General features: G+C 41.9%; 1 protein-coding gene across 1 annotated transcript in view; it reads left to right on the top strand.

The window, feature by feature from the left end:
* Nucleotides 1–21,355, top strand: part of atrn (attractin) — a 366,964-nt gene that overhangs the window by 221,807 nt on the left and 123,802 nt on the right. The window contains exon 25 of the mRNA XM_041191464.1: nt 20,070–20,131. Within this exon, the coding sequence (XP_041047398.1) occupies nt 20,070–20,131 (62 nt within the window). The remainder of the gene's footprint in view (nt 1–20,069; nt 20,132–21,355) is intronic.

Raw genomic sequence — 21,355 nt, 5'->3', positions numbered from 1 at the left:
TTTTGATGAGAAATCTCTGGCTTCCTTAGTGGTAATCAGTAATGGCCTGACCAAGTTAAATGTAGATCCACATTTCTTCTCCCAAACACAGCTGCTCTATCATTCTTCATATCTAGTGTCATCTGAGCCTTAGTCGCAGATTGATTCAATAACAGTATCTCACTAGAAACCACATCAGCACTGACAAACAGATTGATCCCTGCTATCTTACAAGGGAGGACTTTAATGTACTGTCCTCTCCAAACCTAAGCAGGCAGAGCTTTCGTACTTCTTGACCTTCTGCCAATCTGCCTCATCAAGAGGCTCTGGATAGCAGTCAAGCCAGTCCATGCCGCACACCATAGAAGTGCAACCACTGTCCAGAACTGCACAGTTGAAGGAATCTACCATCAAGATACTCATTACCAGATTCAAACTCTCAGTAATCAATACAATTCCATCATAACAATCACCATCATTTTCAGATGAATCCGTGTAATGACACTGGAAATCAGATTAACCATTCCCTATGCATTTTTTGCGTTTAAACACCTACAGTCACCATCCCAGACACACTTTTTGTCCCGACTCTCAATTGGCTAGGGTTACAACAATTTTCAAACCTCTTGTCATTAACCTCATCATTGTTTTGGAATCTAATATTTGGTCAGCCTCAAAATTCAGCCACCATTGAATCCTCTATCCTTTGTTGCACAGCATAGTAGTTCACATTTGCTAAGAAAGTGGCATGGAATGACTGCTTTCATAGAAATTTTTTTCAGGGCAGCAGCCATTTGATCTGAGAGGGGTTCTTTCCCCCAGAATTGAACCCCTGTTAGTACTAAAAGACTGTCAATGTGGGAAATGTGAACACAGTCCTGTAATTTAAATGCCAGTACCGATTCCAGAATTTCAAATTCAAATCTCTGTAATCTCCTGTACCATTTATCAAAATCCATGATATATTCTTCCATGGACTGATCATCTGATTTCCTAAACCTGTCAAGGATCATCCAAGCTTCATACACATCCAATAACTCATCCTTTTCGTAAAAATTATCCAGAAATTGTAACAGAAGATTCAATCCCTCTTCATGATCCAAATCATCCACATTCCACTCTGAAAATACCTTACTCCTTATCTTACTTTTGGCTGGTAATGATAACATCAAAGCCACACCTTGCTTCTTCCAGGGTATGGAAGTAGCCCGGGTGCACACTTCAACTTCAGCCTTCCATTGCTGATAAGGTTCAGAGTCAGAAAAAATTGGTGAATAGTCAAAACTTTGCAATTTTGTACCATCCTTCCACCATTCTGTAATTTAAATTGTCAGCAACAGTACACTTCTTTTCTTTCAGAGGATTGAGTCAAAAATCTTCATATACAGCAATCAATCAGCAAAGCTTAAAGTTCATCCTCTGCTACCATGTTACAATAAGAAGTCATGATGGAAGAATTAATCCAGGCTGGTCTTTTGCTGGTTTATTTTCCAGACAACTCCTCAGTGCTACTGGCTTCCACAGAGTGTTTCAGCTGTATCTTTTTATTCCATTTAGATGGGATAATCAATGCCCATCACCTGTTTAACCAGCAATTGGTTTTAACAAGATGATTGCCATATTAACAAGGCTAACCAGTCTGTAATTCACGGTTTTCTCCCTCTTTTTAAATAGTGGGGTGACATTTGCCACCCTCCAATCTGCCTAGACTGTTGCAGAATCTATAGAATTTTGGAACATGACAGGGAACGCATCCACTATTTCCACAGCTACCTCCTTTAGAATCCTGGAAACAGTTCAGGGCTTTCATTCTGAAAACATTGTTCTTACAAGCATGTCCCTTAATTAAAAAAGAGACAAGTGTACTTTTAATCCCCAAGACTGCAGTTACAAATGTATTTGCATTGTCTTTTGTGGGCTTGTTGAATGTTAGAAAAAGTTTTTTCACTGCTCATCCTATGTGTTACATAATGTCCACTACTGGGACCATGGCTAAAATTAACTTTAGATGCAGTTGTAGCTCTTGTAGAATGAGGTTTGAACACATTGACGTCAATTTTCAGCTTTGATCATGGTGTGACATATCCATCTAGCTGTAGTGTCTGTGGCCACCCTTTTGTGTAATTTTATGAAACTTGCAAAAAGGTATTTCTCACTGTTTCAAAGTTGTTCAGTATGAAGCAGATATTCTCGCAAATGCTTGTAGACACGTAAATATGGGTCTGATGGGTATGCTTAGTGCAAGTTGGCAACCGGTTTTCCCTGATTTGCTTTGCTTCAAAAGATTATTTAATTGGAAAATAAAGGAAGTAGGAGCTTTTTGTATATTGCTAGTTTCTCGTGGATGTATGGTCTGTTGACGGTGTGCAGACACCAAAGCAGTGAACATACAAATTTGAAATACTCTTGAAGAGTTGGTGACGAAACAGGCTAAAGTTCTCTGAGGCAATCTAACACAGGCTTCACATCCTATCTGATGTTATATCTTGCACTGGTGGTTTGGAGTTATACACAACTGTAATAAAACAGGTGACCGGGGAATGTGAGCCCAAAGTGTGCCCATCTGGCAATACAACAAAATAAGACAAAGCTGACTTTGCTGTGTTCGTGACCCTGTAGCCCAGTGTGTGAAATAATGAGGTTAAAAATTTCAGCAATGTCTCCACAGATATATGCAGTGGATTGATTTGTTTCCACTGTAGAAACGTGTCCATTGCTCGATGTAAGTAATGTACTGCTTCCTGGTCGATGGCCATCAGACAGAATGATATGGGTAGTTTCTGCACCAAGGCCCTTGTCGTGTCGGTTTTTTCCTGATAATGTGCAAGATATATGGTTAGAACATAGGTGACATAATGTTGAAGTAGTTTGAGAAATTAAGTGCTTCATTGTTGGGAGTGTCACTGGTTCCTGCTCTAGTAAATTCAACAACATTGCAAACCATGGCTGTATTGGCCACCTTGGTACTATCATGAAACCCTTGGCTTCTTCCCCTTCAATTTTCTGTAAGCATCTATTTGTCAGAAAAAATGGGGAAATGCATAGAAAAAAATAGCTTTGTGAAGTGATTGACAAAAGCGCCTGTTGCTATTGTGCCAGGGTCTGGTAGCCAAGAAGCATAGTTTTCTATTTGTGCATTTAAACATGATGCAAAAAGATCAACATCTGGTTTCCCATATAAATTACACAGCTATGGGTCATTGAATTTTTTTGATTTATCATCAGCTATTTAATTCAAGACTCCAAATGTTTTGCAGTGACCCAAATGTCTCTAGGTATGCACCATTTCTAGAAAGTCTTGACTAGTTCATTACATGGATGTGATTTTGCTCCTGCCATCCTGTTTATGTAGGCCACTGCAGGTTTGTTAGCTAGTTGCATAGCAGTATGTCCGTGACTATTATGTGAACAGAAAACTTGTAAGGCAAAGAAAGCAGCCTTTAATTCTAAGTAATTAATTTCATTTCTTTCTGCTCGTGCTTCCTCTTCAGTATTCTGTCTTCCTCCAACGTGTGAGATACCATTGGATGCACCCAATCCTAAGCCTAAGGAATCGCTTATGATGTGTATTGTTGGTGCCCCCTTATCAATGTTATGGACTGTGGTTGACACATTTTCAATCCACCAAGTGACCTCATCACAAGCTGCAGGGGAAAGATCCATTTTTCTGTCAAAATGCACTTTGTTTTCTTTCAAAGCTCTTTTTTTTCCCCTTTTCAAGTTCTCTGTAATGCAGTGGCCTATATTGTACAGCAGGGAAAGCAGCCACTAATTTGCCAATCTTGAAGGAAACAAATCATTTTGATGGTAAATTTGAGGCCAACAAGCATCTTCAGAGGCAACATATTTCATCTGCTTTTGTTTCAGTAAGACTGACTTGCATTATGGAGGAGTTCAGGATGAAGCCTAGAATGATCATTTAGTGTACGGGGTCATGGACTGATTTGTGTGGGTGTATGACAAAGCCAAGGTCAAATAGTGTTTGGGCAGTTTATCTGACGGCATCCAATGCTCCCTGTTCTGCTTTGGCAACCAGTAAGATACCACCTATGTCTGCCACTACAGATTGTTGCTCCACATAGTTGCAAATGGTGGTTTCAACAACTTTGTGAAAATACAAGGTCCTGAGCTCAGTCCATTTGGTAATGTTCTAAATGCCATCATGTTCCTTTTCCATCTGAACTTTATCTTGCAGTTGGCACAGTATAGTATGCATCTCTGAGGTCAATTGAGGCAATAAAACAAACCTCGTTGAGGAGTTGTACAGCAACATATAAAATGTCCATTTTAAAATGGTCGTATTTAAAAGTTTGTTCAGATTTGATAGATCTAGAATCATGTGTTCATGTGGTATTCACCCATCGTTTTTCTGTTGAGTAAAATATTTTTGAGACTGTCTCCATGCTCGGGCAGTCTTTTCAATCACCCCTTTGTGTTGAAGTCTAAAGATGTCCTCATCAACAGCTATAATTTTTCTCAATGTTCAGATTGTTTTGTTGTGGTATAAAAGCTTGCTTGGCTGGGTCATTACATTCACATTCTAACTCATATCCAGAAACAATGTTCAAAATGGTTTGATCCGATGTAATAGCTTCCCAAGCATCTTTATGGCTGCTCAATCGACCTCCGATATGCTCAGTTTCAGTTTTGACATGAAAATAACGCTGTACACTTTCACTTACTTGAGATGCATTAGAACAGGCTGTTGAGGTTGAAAGGTTTCCAATTCTGGCTCGGTTGATGTCTGTTCTGACAGCTGATGGGTGGTGGACGGTTTACTGCGGTCTGTGCCTTGGGAGCCTTTGTCCCTGTTCACGCCTGATCTGCAGATACGGTGGGGGGGTTGAACTGGTGCTCGACCCCTAGAAAAGGCTGAGGTAGTTACCCTTTGGATAGCAACCATCTAGCATCCTGGTGTTTCTGAAGAAGAAAGAGCTGGCTTGCACTGCCTCTGATAGGAGTTATAGGGTGCCTTAAACTTCATCACACTACTGTCTTTTGTTCCTCGTCCATTTCATTCACAGTCTTCTCAAGGTCATCTCCGAACAGCCACTATGTTTGAACAGATGTGTGTATCTCGAGTTGCGATCAGGCTTTATTAGGTCTTTCTTGAGCTAATTCAGCTCAAAGCTGGCATTGGCTAACAGAGCAATAGCATCCTGTTGAATTTCACCGAGAGCAATGTCATTTTGTTTCATGTTCAAGCAGCGACTGAGTGGTTCCGGTTTTTCCAAATCAAGGAATTTACCTTTGAGCATCAAAATGTGGTTACCTGGCATTAGGTACTTATGGCATGTTTCTGATATGTACTTCTCCTCAGGGGGACTTGTTAGAAGAAAATTCACATCACTCAGCGGATCCCTCATTAGAGGGGGGAACGCAAATTTCGATGTGAAACCAATCGATTGTTTTTCATGCTGTTTTGTAGTTTTGCCACCCACTGCCAATTGTTTACCCATGGGTGGTCCATCTTTGGAGCACCAGATCCAGATCTATCAGTATCAGTTGGTTCATCAGAATCTGAAACTATTGCTCCAGTGACTGCTCAACTTGGGGGTATGAAGTAATCATATTCATGATTAATGCTCCCATGTTCCTGCTCAGCAAACCCATCATAGGAGATTGACTCAGAGTGTTGCTCATAATCAGCCAAGTCTTCGTGCAGGCCTGCTTGACTGTGGTAGCTTCTTCTTGTCTGATGTGAGTGATTAGCTCCGCTGGCATTGCCACTATTGGCACTGTTATTTTGTTTAGTTCTAATAATGGTTTTATTTAATTTGAAATATTATTCATTCATTTGTAATGGAATGCTGGTCCAACACAGGGTAGAGTTCGGACATTATATCCAAGCAGGCTTCTTAGGCCAATGACCTTGCCAATGTAAAACAACATCTCAATTTTCGTGGCCACAAGTGTGTCCCTCAGGGCATCCTTTACAGTTATTTGTTTGTAACTCCTGGCCTTAAATGAAGCCACAAGACCCTTGAAGTTTTCAACAGCCATTGGAATTTCTCCAGGAGTTGGAGGAGTAAGCTCCACCCAAGCATATTTCCAGAAGATAGCCAGACGTGGTTTAGAGTAATTAGCAACAGCCAGGGCAAGCTTGCGGCCGCCGGTCACCAACTGCCGCGCCGCCCCCGCCATCTTCACAATATCACTTGGTGCGCAGAGCTTCAACCATGGTTTCCACATGCTTGCTTTCCTCCCTTGACTCCAAAAACGTTGCTTCCAGCCGTTCCATGGGAGGGTCAGTCGTCCCTTTCTGTCTGTCAGACTTCTTGGGTCCAGCAACTTTGACTTCGGTTTTGCCGCCTGACTCCGTGGAGCCAGCTGCAACTGTCTTCACCTTAGGCTTTCCTGAGCCAGCAGGCGTTGACCCGGCTGGGGGCTTGTACTTCATGCAGCCTGCTGACTTATAGCCTGGCCCTCCGGGGTCAACCTTGCTCTAATTCAGAGTTGCGTGAACATCACTAGAACCCCCAGGCTCCGTTTTTTTGCGTTTCTTTCATTGTCCTTTCCCTTCCTCAAAAACAATATTTCTAAAATATTGACCATATAGCAATATTCTCCTCCAGCGTCTGCAAATATTTGGATAAAATCCCTCACATTATCGTGCTTAACACAATATGGTTTTGCACATGGCGGACGAACTGGCTGCACATGTGCATACGGGATCTCTCATTATTTCGAAATATCACTGTTACAAAGTAAAATAAACAAATTATTTAGCAATTTTCCAACTGATGATTAAACTGTGACTGATTATTTTACTAACAGACACTTGAAGAGTTAGTTCATTAAATTTCATTAAAATGTGCTGTATTTTAATCACTGATGCTGAGCAGAACAGCTATGAAGCTAGTGCTTCAATTTGTGACTGTAAAATGACCATTTATAATCTCTTCTGGTGAATTACAGTGTCTTAATCAAATGGAGCTAATTGGAGTTGACATTAAATTATCTTGGCCCCAATTGCTGCAGCCTGAAACTGAATTACATTACATTATGCTTTGTCCTTTAACTTGCAATCAGCCTAACAGCTGTGTCCAGTTCAGTTATATGAAGCATGTCGTTTTCTGCCTGAAGCCACTGATGCTGCCTGTTACGTTGGTTGGTTTAAACTCTGGTTTTCCTAATTGTGAAATGACTTTTCAAAAAAAAACCTCAAGTTTTGTAATAATGACAATGTGAGCGTATAAACGTTGCACCACAGAATTTTGTGTTACTGTAATAAACACAAAGTATTGTTTTCTTTCAGTAATGGTACAATGATTTTTTTTTTAAAAATTGCTCTTCAGAGTTTCTGAGGATAAAATTGCCAATCAAACTCTGGAGATGTTTTGTCTAGGGGCAATCTTGTGCCATCTCATCACTTGTTCTACCTTTTGTAATATGACACTCTGATGGTTTGTCATTTTGTAATATGCTGTAGATTTTCTGCACATAAACAGTGAAATTAGATGGTCCCATTATGCTGTTTATGAACCTTTCATGTACAAAGAAAAACATACTTGGTCTACAATCATCTATACTAGGATTGCACTGAACACCCTTATCACTCCTGCAGAAAGTACTAGCAAGCATTTTGGTGCATTGGGAAGTGCTCTTATTAACCCCTTCCATCCAATAGCTGAATTGTACCACTGAAGTCATGTAATTTGTTTAATGTACAGCATTTTTAAAAATGCATTTGTGGGATGTGACCGTCCTGTCAAGGCCAGCAGTTATTGCCTATCCTAATTGCCCTTGTGAAGGCAGTAGTGAGCTGCCTTGTTGAAATACTGCACTCCTTGTGATGTAGGTATACCCACACTGCTGCTAGGGAGGGTTTTCCAGGATTTTGACCCAGTGACAGTAAAGAAGCGGCATTATAGCTCCAAGTTAGGATGATGTAAGACTCATGGGGGAATTAGCAGGTGGTGGTGTTCCCTTTTGTCTGCTGCCCTTGACCTTTCAGGTGGTAGAGGTTACTGGTTTGGAAGGTAATGTCAAAGGACCTAATGAGTTGCTGCAGTGTATCTTGTAGATGATATGGACTGCTGCCACTGTATGCTTGTGGTGGAGAAAGTGGGATGCCGAACAAGCGGGCTGCTTTTTCTCTTGGGTTGTGTCAAACTTGTTGAAGGTTATTGGCACTGCACTCATCCAGATGAGTTGTGTTCCATCACACTCCAGGCTTATGGTTTGCAGATGGTGGGCAGGCTTTGGAGAATCAGGAAATGAGTTACTCTCCACAGTATCCCCAGTTTCTGACCTGTTCTTGCAGGCACAGCTTTTGTGGCTGCTGCAGCTTGGTTTGTGGTCAATGGTGATAACCCTCAGGATGTCGATGGTAAGTGATTCAGGAAGTGATTCAGGTAATTCAGTAAATGCTGTTGAATGTCTTTATGTCATCCTTTATTGTAATGACTACCCATCCTACTTTTTCATTCTACCTGTTCTTTCAAAATGTTGTGTTCCTGGGAATATCTGTTTCCCAACTTGGTCACCTTGTAACCACAGTAGAAGGCACAAGTTACGTACTAGAAATAGAGGGAAACTTAGGGCTAAAAAGAGGGACGAGATTCAAGTAATTAATATCAATAGAGCAAAAGTACTGGAGAAACTCAAGGGACCACAATCCAACATCTCCAGGACCTGATGGTCTACATCCTAGAGTTCTAAAGGAGATAGTGGATGCACTAGCTATGATTTTCCAAAATTCCTTGAATTTGGAATGGTCCCAGCAGATTGCAAATTAGCAAACTTAACACTGCTATGGAAAGAGACATATCTAAGCTTTTTGTCTTGCATTCATCAAGACACTTGCAAGAATATGAACAGAAGGGGGAAAACAGCAGTTTACATAATGTGAAGAGTGTACTGATTGGTTGCCAAGTGGAGTTGCCATGAAGAATGCACCACCGAGAGTGACTGACAGTTAACTTCCAAGCATTGTTTGAAATTTAAACCAGGCAGTTTCACCCTGATTGGTCAAGGCATTGCCCTAGGGAATGAGTCAGCGAATAGTTGTCATTTATTTTGTTTAGCTGAAACAGGCGCAATGTACGTACATGTTCTTTCTGTCTGCAAAGAACAGGGCCCTGTGTAGTAATATATGTAGCTTCCAGTACATGCAAATGCACCACATTCCGAGGTATCTCAAATATTTGAGCAACAGGTGAATCTGGCTGTTTCATGCTACAATGCAGTCATAACATGAGTGATATTCGCCATTAACAGGATGTTGCCGTAAAGCCAAAAAGACATTTCTGCCTATCACTCAAATGAGTAAAAGCAAAAAACTGCGGATGCTGGAAATCCAAAACAAAAATAAAAATACTGGAAAAACTCAGCAGGTCTGGCAGCATCTGCGGAGAGGAACATAGTTAAGGTTTCGAGTCCATATGACTCTTTAACAGAACTACAGAACTAAGTAAAAATAGAAAAGAGCTGTTTTAAGGGTGGGGGGGGGGTGCGACAGTTGGAGCTGGATAGAGGGCCAGTGACAGGTGGAGATAGCCAAAAGATGTCATAGACAAAAGGACAAAGAGGTCTTGAAGGTGGTTATATTATCTAAGGAATGACCTAATTAAGGGTAGAAAGCAGGACAAGCAAGGGACAGATAGCCCTAGTGGGGGTGGGGCGGGGTGAAGGGAAGGGATCAAAATAGGCTAAAAGATAGAGATAAAACAATGGATGGAAATACATTTAAAAATAATGGAAATAGGTGGGAAAAGAAAAATTAAATAAATTTTGGGGAAAGAAGGGGGGGATCGGAAAGGGGTTGGGGATGGAGGAGAGAGTTCATGACCTAAAATTGTTGAACTCAATATTCAGTCTGGAAGGCCGTACGGTGTCTGGTCGGAAGATGAGGTGCTGTTCCTCCAGTTTGCGTTGAGCTTCACTGGAACAATGCATCACGCCAAGGACAGACATGTGGGCATGAGAGCAGGGTGGAGTATTGAAATGGCAAGCGACAGGGAGGTCTGGGTCATGCTTGCGGACAGACTGAAGGTGTTCTGCAAAGCGGTCACCCGGTCTGCGTTTGGTCCCTCCAATGTAGAGAAAACCGCATTGGGAGCAACGAATGCAGTAGACTAAATTGAGGGAAGTGCAAGTGAAATGCTGCTTCACTTGAAAGGAGTGTTTGGGCGCTTGGATGGTGCATGGGAAAGTGCCGTGGGAGGGGGTTGAGGTGTAGGGGGTGATGGAGGAGTGGACCAGGGTGCCCCGGAGGGAACGATCCCTGTAGAATGCCGCCGGGGGTGTGAAGGGAAGATGTGTTTGGTGGTGGCATCATGTTGGAGTTGGCAGAAATGGTGGAGGATGATCCTTTGAATGCGGGGGCTGGTGGGGTGGTAAGTGAGGACAAGGGGGGACCCTATCATGATTCTGGGAGGAAGAGGAAAGTGTGAGGGTGGATACGCGGGAGATGGGCCAGACACAGTTGAAGGCCCTGTCAACGACCATGGGTGGAAAACCTCGATTAAGGAAGAACGAAGACATGTCAGAGGAACTGCTTTTGAAATTGGCATCATCGGAACAGATGCGACGGAGGCGAAAGAACTGAGAGAATGGGATGGAGTCCTTACAGGAAGCGGGGTGTGAGGAGCTGTAGTCGAGGTAGCTGTGGGAGTCGGTAGGCTTGTAATGAATATTGGTGGACAGTCTATCACCAGAAATTGAGACAGAGAGGTCAAGGAAGGGAAGGCACGTGTCAGAGATGGACCATGTGAAAATGATGAAGGGGTGGAAATTGGAAGCAAAATTAATAAATTTTTCCAGGTCCAGACGAGAGCACGAAGCAGCACCAAAGCAATCATCGATGTACCGGAGAAAGAGTTGTGGGAGGGGGCCGGAGTAGGACTGGAACAAGGAATGTTCCACATACCACATACCACACAAAGAGACAGGCATAACTGGGGCCCATGCAGGTACCCATAGCCACACCTTTTATTTGGAGGAAGCGAGAGGAATTTAAGGAGAAATTGTTCAGTGTGAGAACAAGTTCAGCCAGACGGAGGAGAGTAGTGGTGGATGGAGATTGTTTGGGTCTCTGTTCGAGGAAGAAGCGGAGAGCCATCAGACCATCCTGTTGGATGGAGGTGTAAAGAAATTGGACGTCCATGGTGAGGAGGAGGTGAGGCCAGGGAACTGGAAATTGTTGATATGATGTAGGGTGTCAGAGGAATCACGAATGTAGGTGCGAAGGGACTGGACAAGGGGAGAGAGAATGAAGTCAAAATAGCAAGAAATGAGTACCATGGGGCAGGAACAGGCTGACATGATCGGTTTGCCGGGACAGTCTTGTTTGTGGATTTTGGGTAGGAGGTAGAAGCGGGCCATCCAAGATTGGGAGACTGAAGTTGGAAGGAAGGAAGATGCCACTTTCAAAAACAGTTCCTCTGACATGTCTTCCTTCCTCCTTAACCGAGGTTTTCCACCCATGGTGGTTGACAGGGCCCTCAACTGTGTCCGGCCCATCTCCTGCGCATCGGCCCTCACACCTTCCTCTCCCTCCCGGAACCATGATAGGGTCCCCCTTGTCCTCACTTATCACCCCACCAGCCTCCACATTCAAAGGATCATCCTCCGCCATTTCTGCCAACTCCAGCATGATGTCACCACCAAACACATCTTCCCTTCACACACACACACACACACACACACACACCGCAACCCCCCCCCCCCCCCCCACCCTGGCGACATTCCACAGGGATCATTCCCTCCAGCACACCCTGGTCCACTTCTCCATCACCCCCTATACCTCAACCCCCTCCCACAGCTATCTCCACCATCGCTGGCCCTCTATTCAGCTCTACCTGTCCCACCACCACACCCCCCCCCAAACCAGCTTATATTTCACCTCTTTTCTATTTTTCCTTAGTTCTGTTGAAGAGTCATACAGACTCGAAACGTTAACTGTGTTCCTCTCCACAGATGCTGCCAGACCTGCTGAGTTTTTCCAGATATTTTTATTTTTGTTTTGTACTCAAATGAGTAATATGACATATGAATTTTAGTGCCATTGTGATGCGAAGTATGTAGGCTGTACATCCCAAAGACTGGTGGATCATATCAAACAGCAGGCCTGCTATAATCTCCAGCTGAGATTACCCCGAGACAAGCCTGATCCCTGATCCAAGATCCCAGAGATCTTGATAGATCCTAACTTTTATTTGTTTGTTTAAATAATGGAGAGGAGCTACTGAATAGAGTCATAGGAGTCAGCTGATGAACTTTATACAAAATAATAAAACATTTTTCAACAAGAAAAGATGAACTATATTACAATACTCCTTCAATTGCAACTATACCTTTACAGATATATATGGATTTGTAAGGATAACACAAGGCATGAAAGCTATCTTACATTTTACTGTACACAGTAAGCACCCAGTCCATGTAAACCTATGGCACCCTGTGGTCAGTCACCTCAAGTGACAGATGCCACCTCAACTGGATGCTATGGATCTCTCCTCAACTCCCCCTAGACGCTTGTCACAAATGAGCCAACCGGTCTCACTGATTTCTGTCCTTCACACGAGGGTTTCCAATCTCCATTCTCTAAGACCTCACCTTGGAATCTTCTCCCAAGCTGATGTTTTCTCTCAGACACCTTCCACAAGGATTCACCTCCAGGGTTTCGCATTCTCCTTCTGATGTTCCTCTTCTCTGAGTCACCACATGCATTCAAGTTGTCTTCCATGCACTCTCTCTCACCAACTCAGCCTTTAACAGTACAGCACTGCTTCGCATACCCATGGCAAAGAATTACGCCTTCAGTTGTCTCTTTGATCCTTCTTGCTTCTTGCAAGCTGTTCTCACTTTAAATCTGAAGCTTGGAGCCTTTCTCTCTGTCCCTCACTCTACCTTCACTTATCAGGACCTTTTCCCAGGTTCCTGTCCTTCCTTTGACTACAAGGTTTCCTTTGGACTTCCCCTCTTCCACTCTCCTGGATTTTTGGGTTTTTTCTTTGCTTGAGACCTTGTTGTTTTTTTGGGAAATCTGCAGCTCTCTCTCCCAGTGTCCAGTCTCTCTGGGATCCTGGCTTCAACTGAACTTAAAATTGCTGTTTCTTTAGTATGCCTGTGGGAGGAACCTGCCTATCTGGCCCCCTTATTGCTAGGCAACAACATTGTTCTTTCTACTTTTGTGTGTTTACTTTTACTTTATAGGGATCATAAACTTCTCATTAGAAATGCAAGCAGCCTTTTAAGGTGAAACTAAAACTCCATTTGACCTTTCTTAACACACAGATACAGAAATGCAAACTAAAGTTAAACTTTAAAGCTAAAACTCATTCCTAACACCCACAAGTACAAATATAACTTAAACTATCTCTATTTCCTAACAATGTCCCAGCTGCTGTTCGCAACTGGCAGGGCACAGGCCATACCCAACCAGCCCATGCTTGCTTGCTTGCAAAACTCAGAACAGTATCCAACATTAGATATGATTCCGCGATTTGGACAACATTTGCTAAATAATCCTCAATGTGCTAAGAATTATGCTGACAACCAATTTAAGATTGTCAGTTGGGCTCACAATGTGGCATATTTGCATGTCCTGAAAGCTACATATACTAATACACAGGGCCCTGTTCTTTGCAGACAAAGAACATGTACATACATTGCATCTGTTTCAGCAAAACAAAATTCCTCAGGGCAATGTCTTGACCAATCAGGGTCAAGATGCCTGGTTTAAATTTCAAACAATGCTTGGAAGTTAACTGTTAGTCACCATCAGTGGTGCATTCTCCATGACAACACCATTTGCCAGCCAATCAGCACTCTCTTCACATACAGTATAAATTGTTGTTTTCCTCATTATATTGGTATTCTTGTGTGTCCTGATAAGTGCAAGACATATCTCTTTTCTCAGTAATATTCAAGTTCTGTACTGCCAAACAATTAAATTTAACATTGCTATTCAAGAAAGGAGGGAGGGAGAAAACACGGAACTACACGCCAGTTAGTTGGCATCAGTCATTGGGAAAATTGCTGGAATCTATTGTTAAGGAAGCCTTAACAATCCACTTAATGTATAGCATGATTAGAACAAGTCAACACTGATTTTACGAAAGGGAAATCCTGTTTGACAAATGGACAGGGAGTGGGGAGTTGGGATTAATGGGAGCATTTTCAGGTTGGCAGGCTGCAACTTGTGGAGTACTGCGAGGATCAGTGCTGCGGGCCTCAGCTATTTACAATCTATATATTAATGAATTAAATGAAGAGACAGAGTAATATATCTAAGATGGCTGGCAGTAAAAAGCTAGGTGGGAAGGTAAGCTGAGCAGAGGAAAAAAACAGGCTGCAAAGAGAGATATACAGGTTAAGTGAGTGAGCAACAGATGGCAGATGGAGTATAATGTAGGGAAGTATGAAGTTATTCTCTTTGTTCGTAAGATTAGAAAAGCAGAATTTTTGAAAAGCATGAAACTTGTAAATGTTGAGGTTCAAAGAGGCTTGAGTGTACTCGTATAAGGAACACAAAAAGTTAGCATGCGCCCACAGAAAGCAACTGGGAAACCAAATAACAAATTAGAGTACAAGAATAAAGAAGGCTTACCATAATTATACAGTGTGTTGCTGAAACCTAGAATGCTGTGTGCAATTTTGGTCCCCATGTTTAAGGAAGGATATATTTGCATTGGAGGCGGTACAGCAAAGGTTCACTAAATTAGTCCCTGGAATGAGAGAGTTGACTTATGATGAAAGGCTGATTAAATTGGGTCGATATTCTCTGGAGTTTAGAAGAATGAGAGGTGATCTCATTGAAACATTCAAGGTTATGAAGGGGCTTGACAGGGTAGGTACTTAGATGATGTTTTCCCTGGCTGGGGAATATAGAACAAGGGGCATAGTTTCAGGATAAGAGGCCGATCATTTAGAAGTAAGGTGAGAAATTTCTTCAGTCAATGCCCAGTGAACCTTTGGAATTCTCAAATTTTTGGTGTCTCAGGGAATTGAGGGATATGGAGAGCTGGGGCAAAGTTGAGTTGAAGGCCCAGATCAGCAATGATCATATTGAGTGGCGGAACAGGCTTGATGTGCCATATAGTCTTCTCCTGCTCTTATTTCTTCTGTTCCATTTCAGAGACTGAAGAAAATTGCTGGGGCTGGTGCTTTGGTGCAGCACTGAGGGAGTGCTGCATTGCTGGAGATGCTGTCTGTTGGATGGAATTACAACTAAGGCCTTAGCTGTCCTCTCAGGTGCTCAACTATTTAGGAGTAAATTCAGAAAGCACGTTTTCACTCAAAGGATAGTGGAAAACTGGAACGACCTTCTCTAAAGCCCCTGGATACTGTGCCAATTAAAATTTTCATGATTAAGATCAATAGATTTTGGTTAGTTAGTTGCATCATAGGATACAGAACTAAGTTGGTGAAATGGAGTTGAGGTACAGATTGGTTTATTCGTTATTCGATGTGGGCATCACTGGCTAGGCCACCATTTATTGCCCATCTCTAATTATCCTTGAAAAGTGAGCGATCATCCTGAACCGCTGCAGTCCATGTATTGTGGGAATACCTACAGTGTTGTTAGGAAGGGAGTTCCAGGATTTTGACTTAGCAATAGTGGAGAATGGTGATATAGTTCCAAATCGGGATTGTATGTGACTTGGAGGGGAATTTGAGATGGTGGTGGTGTTCCCATGCATCTGCTGCCCTAGTCTTTCTAGGTGATAGAGGTCACAGATTTGGAAGATTCTGTCATAGAATCATAGAAAGTTTACATCATAGAAAGAGGCCACTTGCCTCATCATGTCTGCCCTGGCCAAAAAACGAGCCAACTGCCCTAATCTCACTTTCCAATCTTTGGTCCATAGCACTGCAAGTTACAGCACTTGAGGTGCCTATGCAGATACCTTTGAGATGATTTGAAGATTTCTGCCTCTACTACCCTTTCAGGCAGTGAGTTCCAGAGCCCTACAACCCTCTGGGTGAAAAAGATTTTTCTCCTTTGCCCTCTAATCTTTCTACCAATCACTTGAAATCTATGCCCCCTAGCCACTGACCTCTTTGCTAAAGTAACTGGACCCTTCCCATCCTCTCATCCAGGCCCCTCACAATTTTGTACATCTCAAATAAATCTCCTCTCAGCCTCCTCTATTCTAAGGAGAACAGCCCCAGTCTTTCCAATCTTTCCTCATGGTTGCAGTTTTCCAGTCCGGGCAACATGCTCATAAATCTGGAAAAACTCAGCAGGTCTGGCAGCATCGGCGGAGAAGAAAAGAGTTGACGTTTCGAGTCCTCATGACCCTTCGACAGAACTTGAGTTCGAGTCCAGGAAAGAGCTGAAATATAAGCTGGTTTAAGGTGTGTGTGTGGGGGATGGAGAGATAGAGAGACAGAGAGGTGGAGGGGGTTGGTGTGGTTGTAGGGACAAACAAGCAGTGATAGAAGCAGATCATCAAAAGATGTCAACGACAATAGTACAATAGAACACATAGGTGTTAAAGTTAAAGTTGGTGATATTATCCCCACACACACACCTTAAACCAGCTTATATTTCAGCTCTTTCCTGGACTCGAATTCAAGTTCTGTCGAAGGGTCATGAGGACTCGAAACGTCAACTCTTTTCTTCTCCGCCGATGCTGCCAGACCTGCTGAGTTTTTCCAGGTAATTCTGTTTTTGTTTTGGATTTCCAGCATCCGCAGTTTTTTTGTTTTTATGCTCATAAATCTCCTCTGTAATGCAATTACATCCTTTCTGTAATGAGGTGACCAGAACTGCACACTGTACTCAAGTTGTGGCCTAACTAGTGCTTTATATAGTTCCAGCATAACCTCCGTGCTCATATGTTCTATAACTTGGCTAATAAATGAAAGGATTCCTTATGCTGCCTTAACCACCTTATCAACCTGTCCTACTACCTTAAGTGATCTGTAGACGTTCACTCCAAGGTTCCTCACTTCCTCTGCACCTCTCAGTATCTTCCCGTTTATTGTGTAACCCTTTGCCTTGTTTGGCCTCCCCAAGTGCATCGCCTCACACTTCTTTGGGTTGAATTCCATTTGCCACTTTTCTGCCCACCAGACCAGTCTATTAATATCTGTTGACGGAGCCTTGGTGAGTTGCTACAGTACATCTTGTAATGGCACACACTTGCTCTTACTATGTGCCGATAATGGAGGGAGTGAATGTTTAAGGTGGTGGAAGGGCTGCCGGCCAAACGGGTTGCTTTATCTTAGGTGTTGTGCAGCTTCTTGCCACAGCTGTATTAATCTAGGTATGTGGAGGGTATTCTGTCACACTCCTAACTTATACCTTGTAGATGGTGAGCAGGCTTTGGGGAGTCAGGAGCTAGAGAGTTAGTAGCTAGAGAGTTCCTTGCCCCTGACCTCCTCTTGTAGCCGTAGTATTTAAATAGCTGCTCTATTTAAGTTTCTAGTAAATAGTAACCTCTAGGACGATGATATAGCATTCAGCAATGGTAATGTTGTTAAACATCAAAGGGAGATGGTTAGATTCTCTTGTTGGTGATAGTCATGGCCAAGCATTTGTCTGGCATGAATGCCAGAAATCAGCCCAAATCTGAATGTTGTCTAGGCATATGGACATGGACTGCTTCACTATCTGAGGAATTGCGAATGGTGCTAAACGCTGCAATCATCAGTGAACATCCCCACTCTGACCTTTTGAAGGAGGTTAGGTCATTGATGAAGCAGCTAAAGACGGTTGGGCCTAGGTCACTACCCTGAGGAACTCCTGCAGTGATGTCCTGGGGCCAACAACCACAACCATCTTCCTTTGTGTTAGGTATGACTCCAACCAGTGGAGAGTTTTCCCCCGATTGACATCAATTTTGCTTGGACTCCTTGATGCCGTACTCAGTCAAATGCTACCTTGATGGCAAGGACGGCCTTCTGGAATTCATCCCTTTTGTCCAAGTTTGGGCCAAAGTCTGGGGTTGAGTGGTCTTGGCAGAACCTAAACTGAGCATCAGTGATCAGGTTGTTGTTGAGTAAGTGCCACTTCATAGCACTATTGACGACACCCTCCATCACTTTGCTGACGATCGAGAGTAGTCTGATGGGGCGGTAATTGGCCAGATTAGATTTTTCCTCCTTTTTTATAGGCAGGACAGTTTTCCACATTATTGGGTAAATTTCAATGTTGTAGCTGTACCGCAACAGTTTGGCTAAGAGAGTGGCTAGTTCTGGAGTCCAAGTACTACTGATAGAATGTTATCAGGACCCATAGCCTTTACTGTGTCCAGTGCCTTAATCTATTTCTTGATATCATGTGCAATTAATCGATTTGCCTGGAAGCCTGGCATCTGTGATGTTGAGGCATTGGTGAGGCTAAGATGGATTATTCACTGGCATGCACTTGAAGTAGGTAGGAGGAGCTGTAATAGAAAGTCTAAAGGGTTTTTATTCTGTGCTCTTTTTCATGATCTATTATGAAAGAGTTAAGTTTGTGCTGTAGTACAAGGTTTATCAGGAAAGGAAACGGGAGGTTCATAGAAAGGCGTTGAATTTCCTGAAAGGAACAAATGCAGTTCTTGTTGTTCTATCTTGTACTTAGCTTTGAGAGTTTAATCCAGTGTGCCCCATAACTTTCCAGTCTGTCTTTTCACTACTTTTCACTTATCTCTCAACAGCATTTTAAAACTTCATTTGGTCTTTTAATGCAGTGCTTGGATCCAAGTTATAATGCGTGTCACTGTCATTATCTTCATATTTATATTCTCCTGAATTGCATGTCTCGTTGCTGCTCTTGGTGTGAGTTGTTTGATAATTGGGAGGTTTGTTTCTTTGAAAAGTTGTAAAGCAGTTCGAGGGCTGCACTTTTTAGTACAGGAGAATGCTTAAAATCTTTTCACTGTGAGGTAATGTTATGGATGTTGAAGAGGTAAGACCTTCAGTACATTTATACTGTTTATTGGTAGGTTTATTTTAAAGCACTGAATCATTTTGCTGATAAATGTCATGCTTCACCATTTTCCACTGTATTAAATTCTCATATTGTACTCTTCTGTTTATTTGAATTATTGTAATTGGAAATCTGCAATATTATGCACCCAACTTACATTGAACTCTGACTTTCAGCTGCTGTTTAATGTGTTTGTGTTCCAGATTGACAATAGTTTCAGAATGAATGGATTTTAATTCTGTCATGATTGTATATCACTGTGCATCTAATCACATGCAAAACATTTTATGTTGTGGTCCTGCTTGAATATTGAGCAATTCCACTTGTTTGATCACTTTGGTGAAAAAAAGGGGGAATAGAGTCGCCTCTCATGGGAGAGCTAATGCAGCCACAATGGGGTGGAATGGCCTCCTATATGTAAATTTGTATAGTTCATTGAGAACTATTTTAAAAAGGCAGGAGATTAACGTTATCACTATCTCACCATGTTACACGATTTATGACATTAACAAAAATGTTGTGTAAGTATTTGAAAAGGTCAGTGGATGGCTACAGGCAAACAGCGATCCGTTTTATAGAAGAAAATAATTTACTAAATAAAAATTGTTGTTCATTTAAAAGGAAGACTTCTGCCTAAGGGGTAGTGATCCTTACTGTGGACCAAATTGCATATTGAAAATACAGTGCACTTCTTTTTGGATGCAACTGAACTCTCAACTGAATTGGTCAAGGGTGACCATGCTTAATCCTCATGACTGACAGTTGTGGAAAAGATTAATGTATTCCAGGTCCTTTTTAACCCCAGATTCTTTTTAGTTTGCTTGACTCCAGACTGGTGCAAGTTAATAGTGTAAAATAGCCGCTTCAGAAATCATGAAAATATTCATTAATCACTATCAATTTTTCCAAATAATAGCAAATTTTCACTAACCTTTCACCACCCACCAGAAGCCATATTGAAAAGGAACAGTGTTGCAGTCACATCTCCAATCCAAATCCCTCTCTAGCCTAGCGCACTGCTGAATGAGATCAGTGAAATTATCTTAATGTTACCTGGGGTTCTGATTATTGTAATCCTGGAGTCTGTTCTTGGTCAGAGAGAGTACACTAAATTCAATTAACTGCAAAATTCAGTTAAGTAATGTCTTTATGGTCATAACATATTCAATCTATTTGTTAGCTTTGTTTTAAATTTTATGTGTATCCTTTTTCTCTGTAGATTGCCTTTTCTCAGCACAGCAACTTCATGGACCTTGTGCAGTTCTTCGTCACATTTTTCAGGTTAGTCAAAAGTATATATCTGATTCATATAAAATACATTGCTGATTTTTTAAATCTACAGTCCACTTGCACTCATCTTAATCAAAAGGTGCATGTTTGCAGAATTTTGTAATTATTGCCCTAGTATTTATCCTTTTAAAGAGCAGTGTACAAGTTCAGCTGATAACCTGGAATTGCCAAAGCAGCATATATTATGTAGTAAAATTGTTGAGTAGGTCGCAGTGTTCCATTTAAAAACACATTGATAAGCCCTATATCACTATACCAATGCAATTTTGCACTGTTAGTTTCTATAATAGTGGCTGCATCCTAAATTGAGCATACCAACTCTCTAAGTGCTCTTTGTGCTCAGCGTCACCTAGAACTGCAATATCTTTGTTGAAATGCTGTACTGCATGATAGATGTATTTAAACTGCAGCCCCTGGGTCACACTCATTCTGCAAGTCCTGAGAGCCCAATTTGATATTCTGTTTGTATTGATGTTTCTTCTCTGGTTTGGGTCCAGTTGAATTTTGATGGAGGTATGTAAAGAATTGTTCTTGGCACTACCATCCTACTTGTGGATATATCACAGAAACCCCTGACAAATGTTATCCACAAATTGAGATATGCAAACTAGTAGGAACTGATTTTCAACTTAATATGTGGTCCATGCTGGATGACATGCACTGACAGTAATGTGGAAGGCACAAGAATTTGGATACTCATGACTTAACATGATCCTGGAAAGTTCCCATCCGATTGGAAAATAGCAAATGTGACTCCTCTATTCAAGAAAGAATGGAGATAAAAAGCAAGCAAGTACAGGCGACTTAGCATAACACCTATCATAGGGAAAATGCTGGAATTTATTATTAAGGAGGTTATAGCAGAGCATTAAGAAAACCTTAAATCAATCAAGCAGAGTCGGCATGATTTTGTGAAAGTGAAATTGTATTTGACTAATTTATTGGAATTCTTTGAGGAAGTAACGAGCAGCATGAATAAAGGGGAACCTGTAGAAGTGCTGTACTTAGATTTCCAGAAAGCATTTGACAAGGTACCACATCAAAGGTTACTACACAAAATAGAAACTCATGGTGTGGGGGAAATATATTAGCATGGATAGAGGATTGGTTAGCTAACAGGAAACAAAGTAGGCAAAAATGGGCCATTTTCAAGTTGGCAGGATGTGATGAGTGGAGTTCCATGGGATCAGTGCTGTGGTCTCAACTATTTACAAC

This window comes from Carcharodon carcharias, chromosome 1 (assembly GCF_017639515.1).
Source record: "Carcharodon carcharias isolate sCarCar2 chromosome 1, sCarCar2.pri, whole genome shotgun sequence".
Lineage (NCBI taxonomy): Eukaryota > Metazoa > Chordata > Chondrichthyes > Lamniformes > Lamnidae > Carcharodon > Carcharodon carcharias.
Note: the sequence above shows the minus strand (reverse complement) of the source record. Positions and strands in the feature narration are given on the sequence as shown.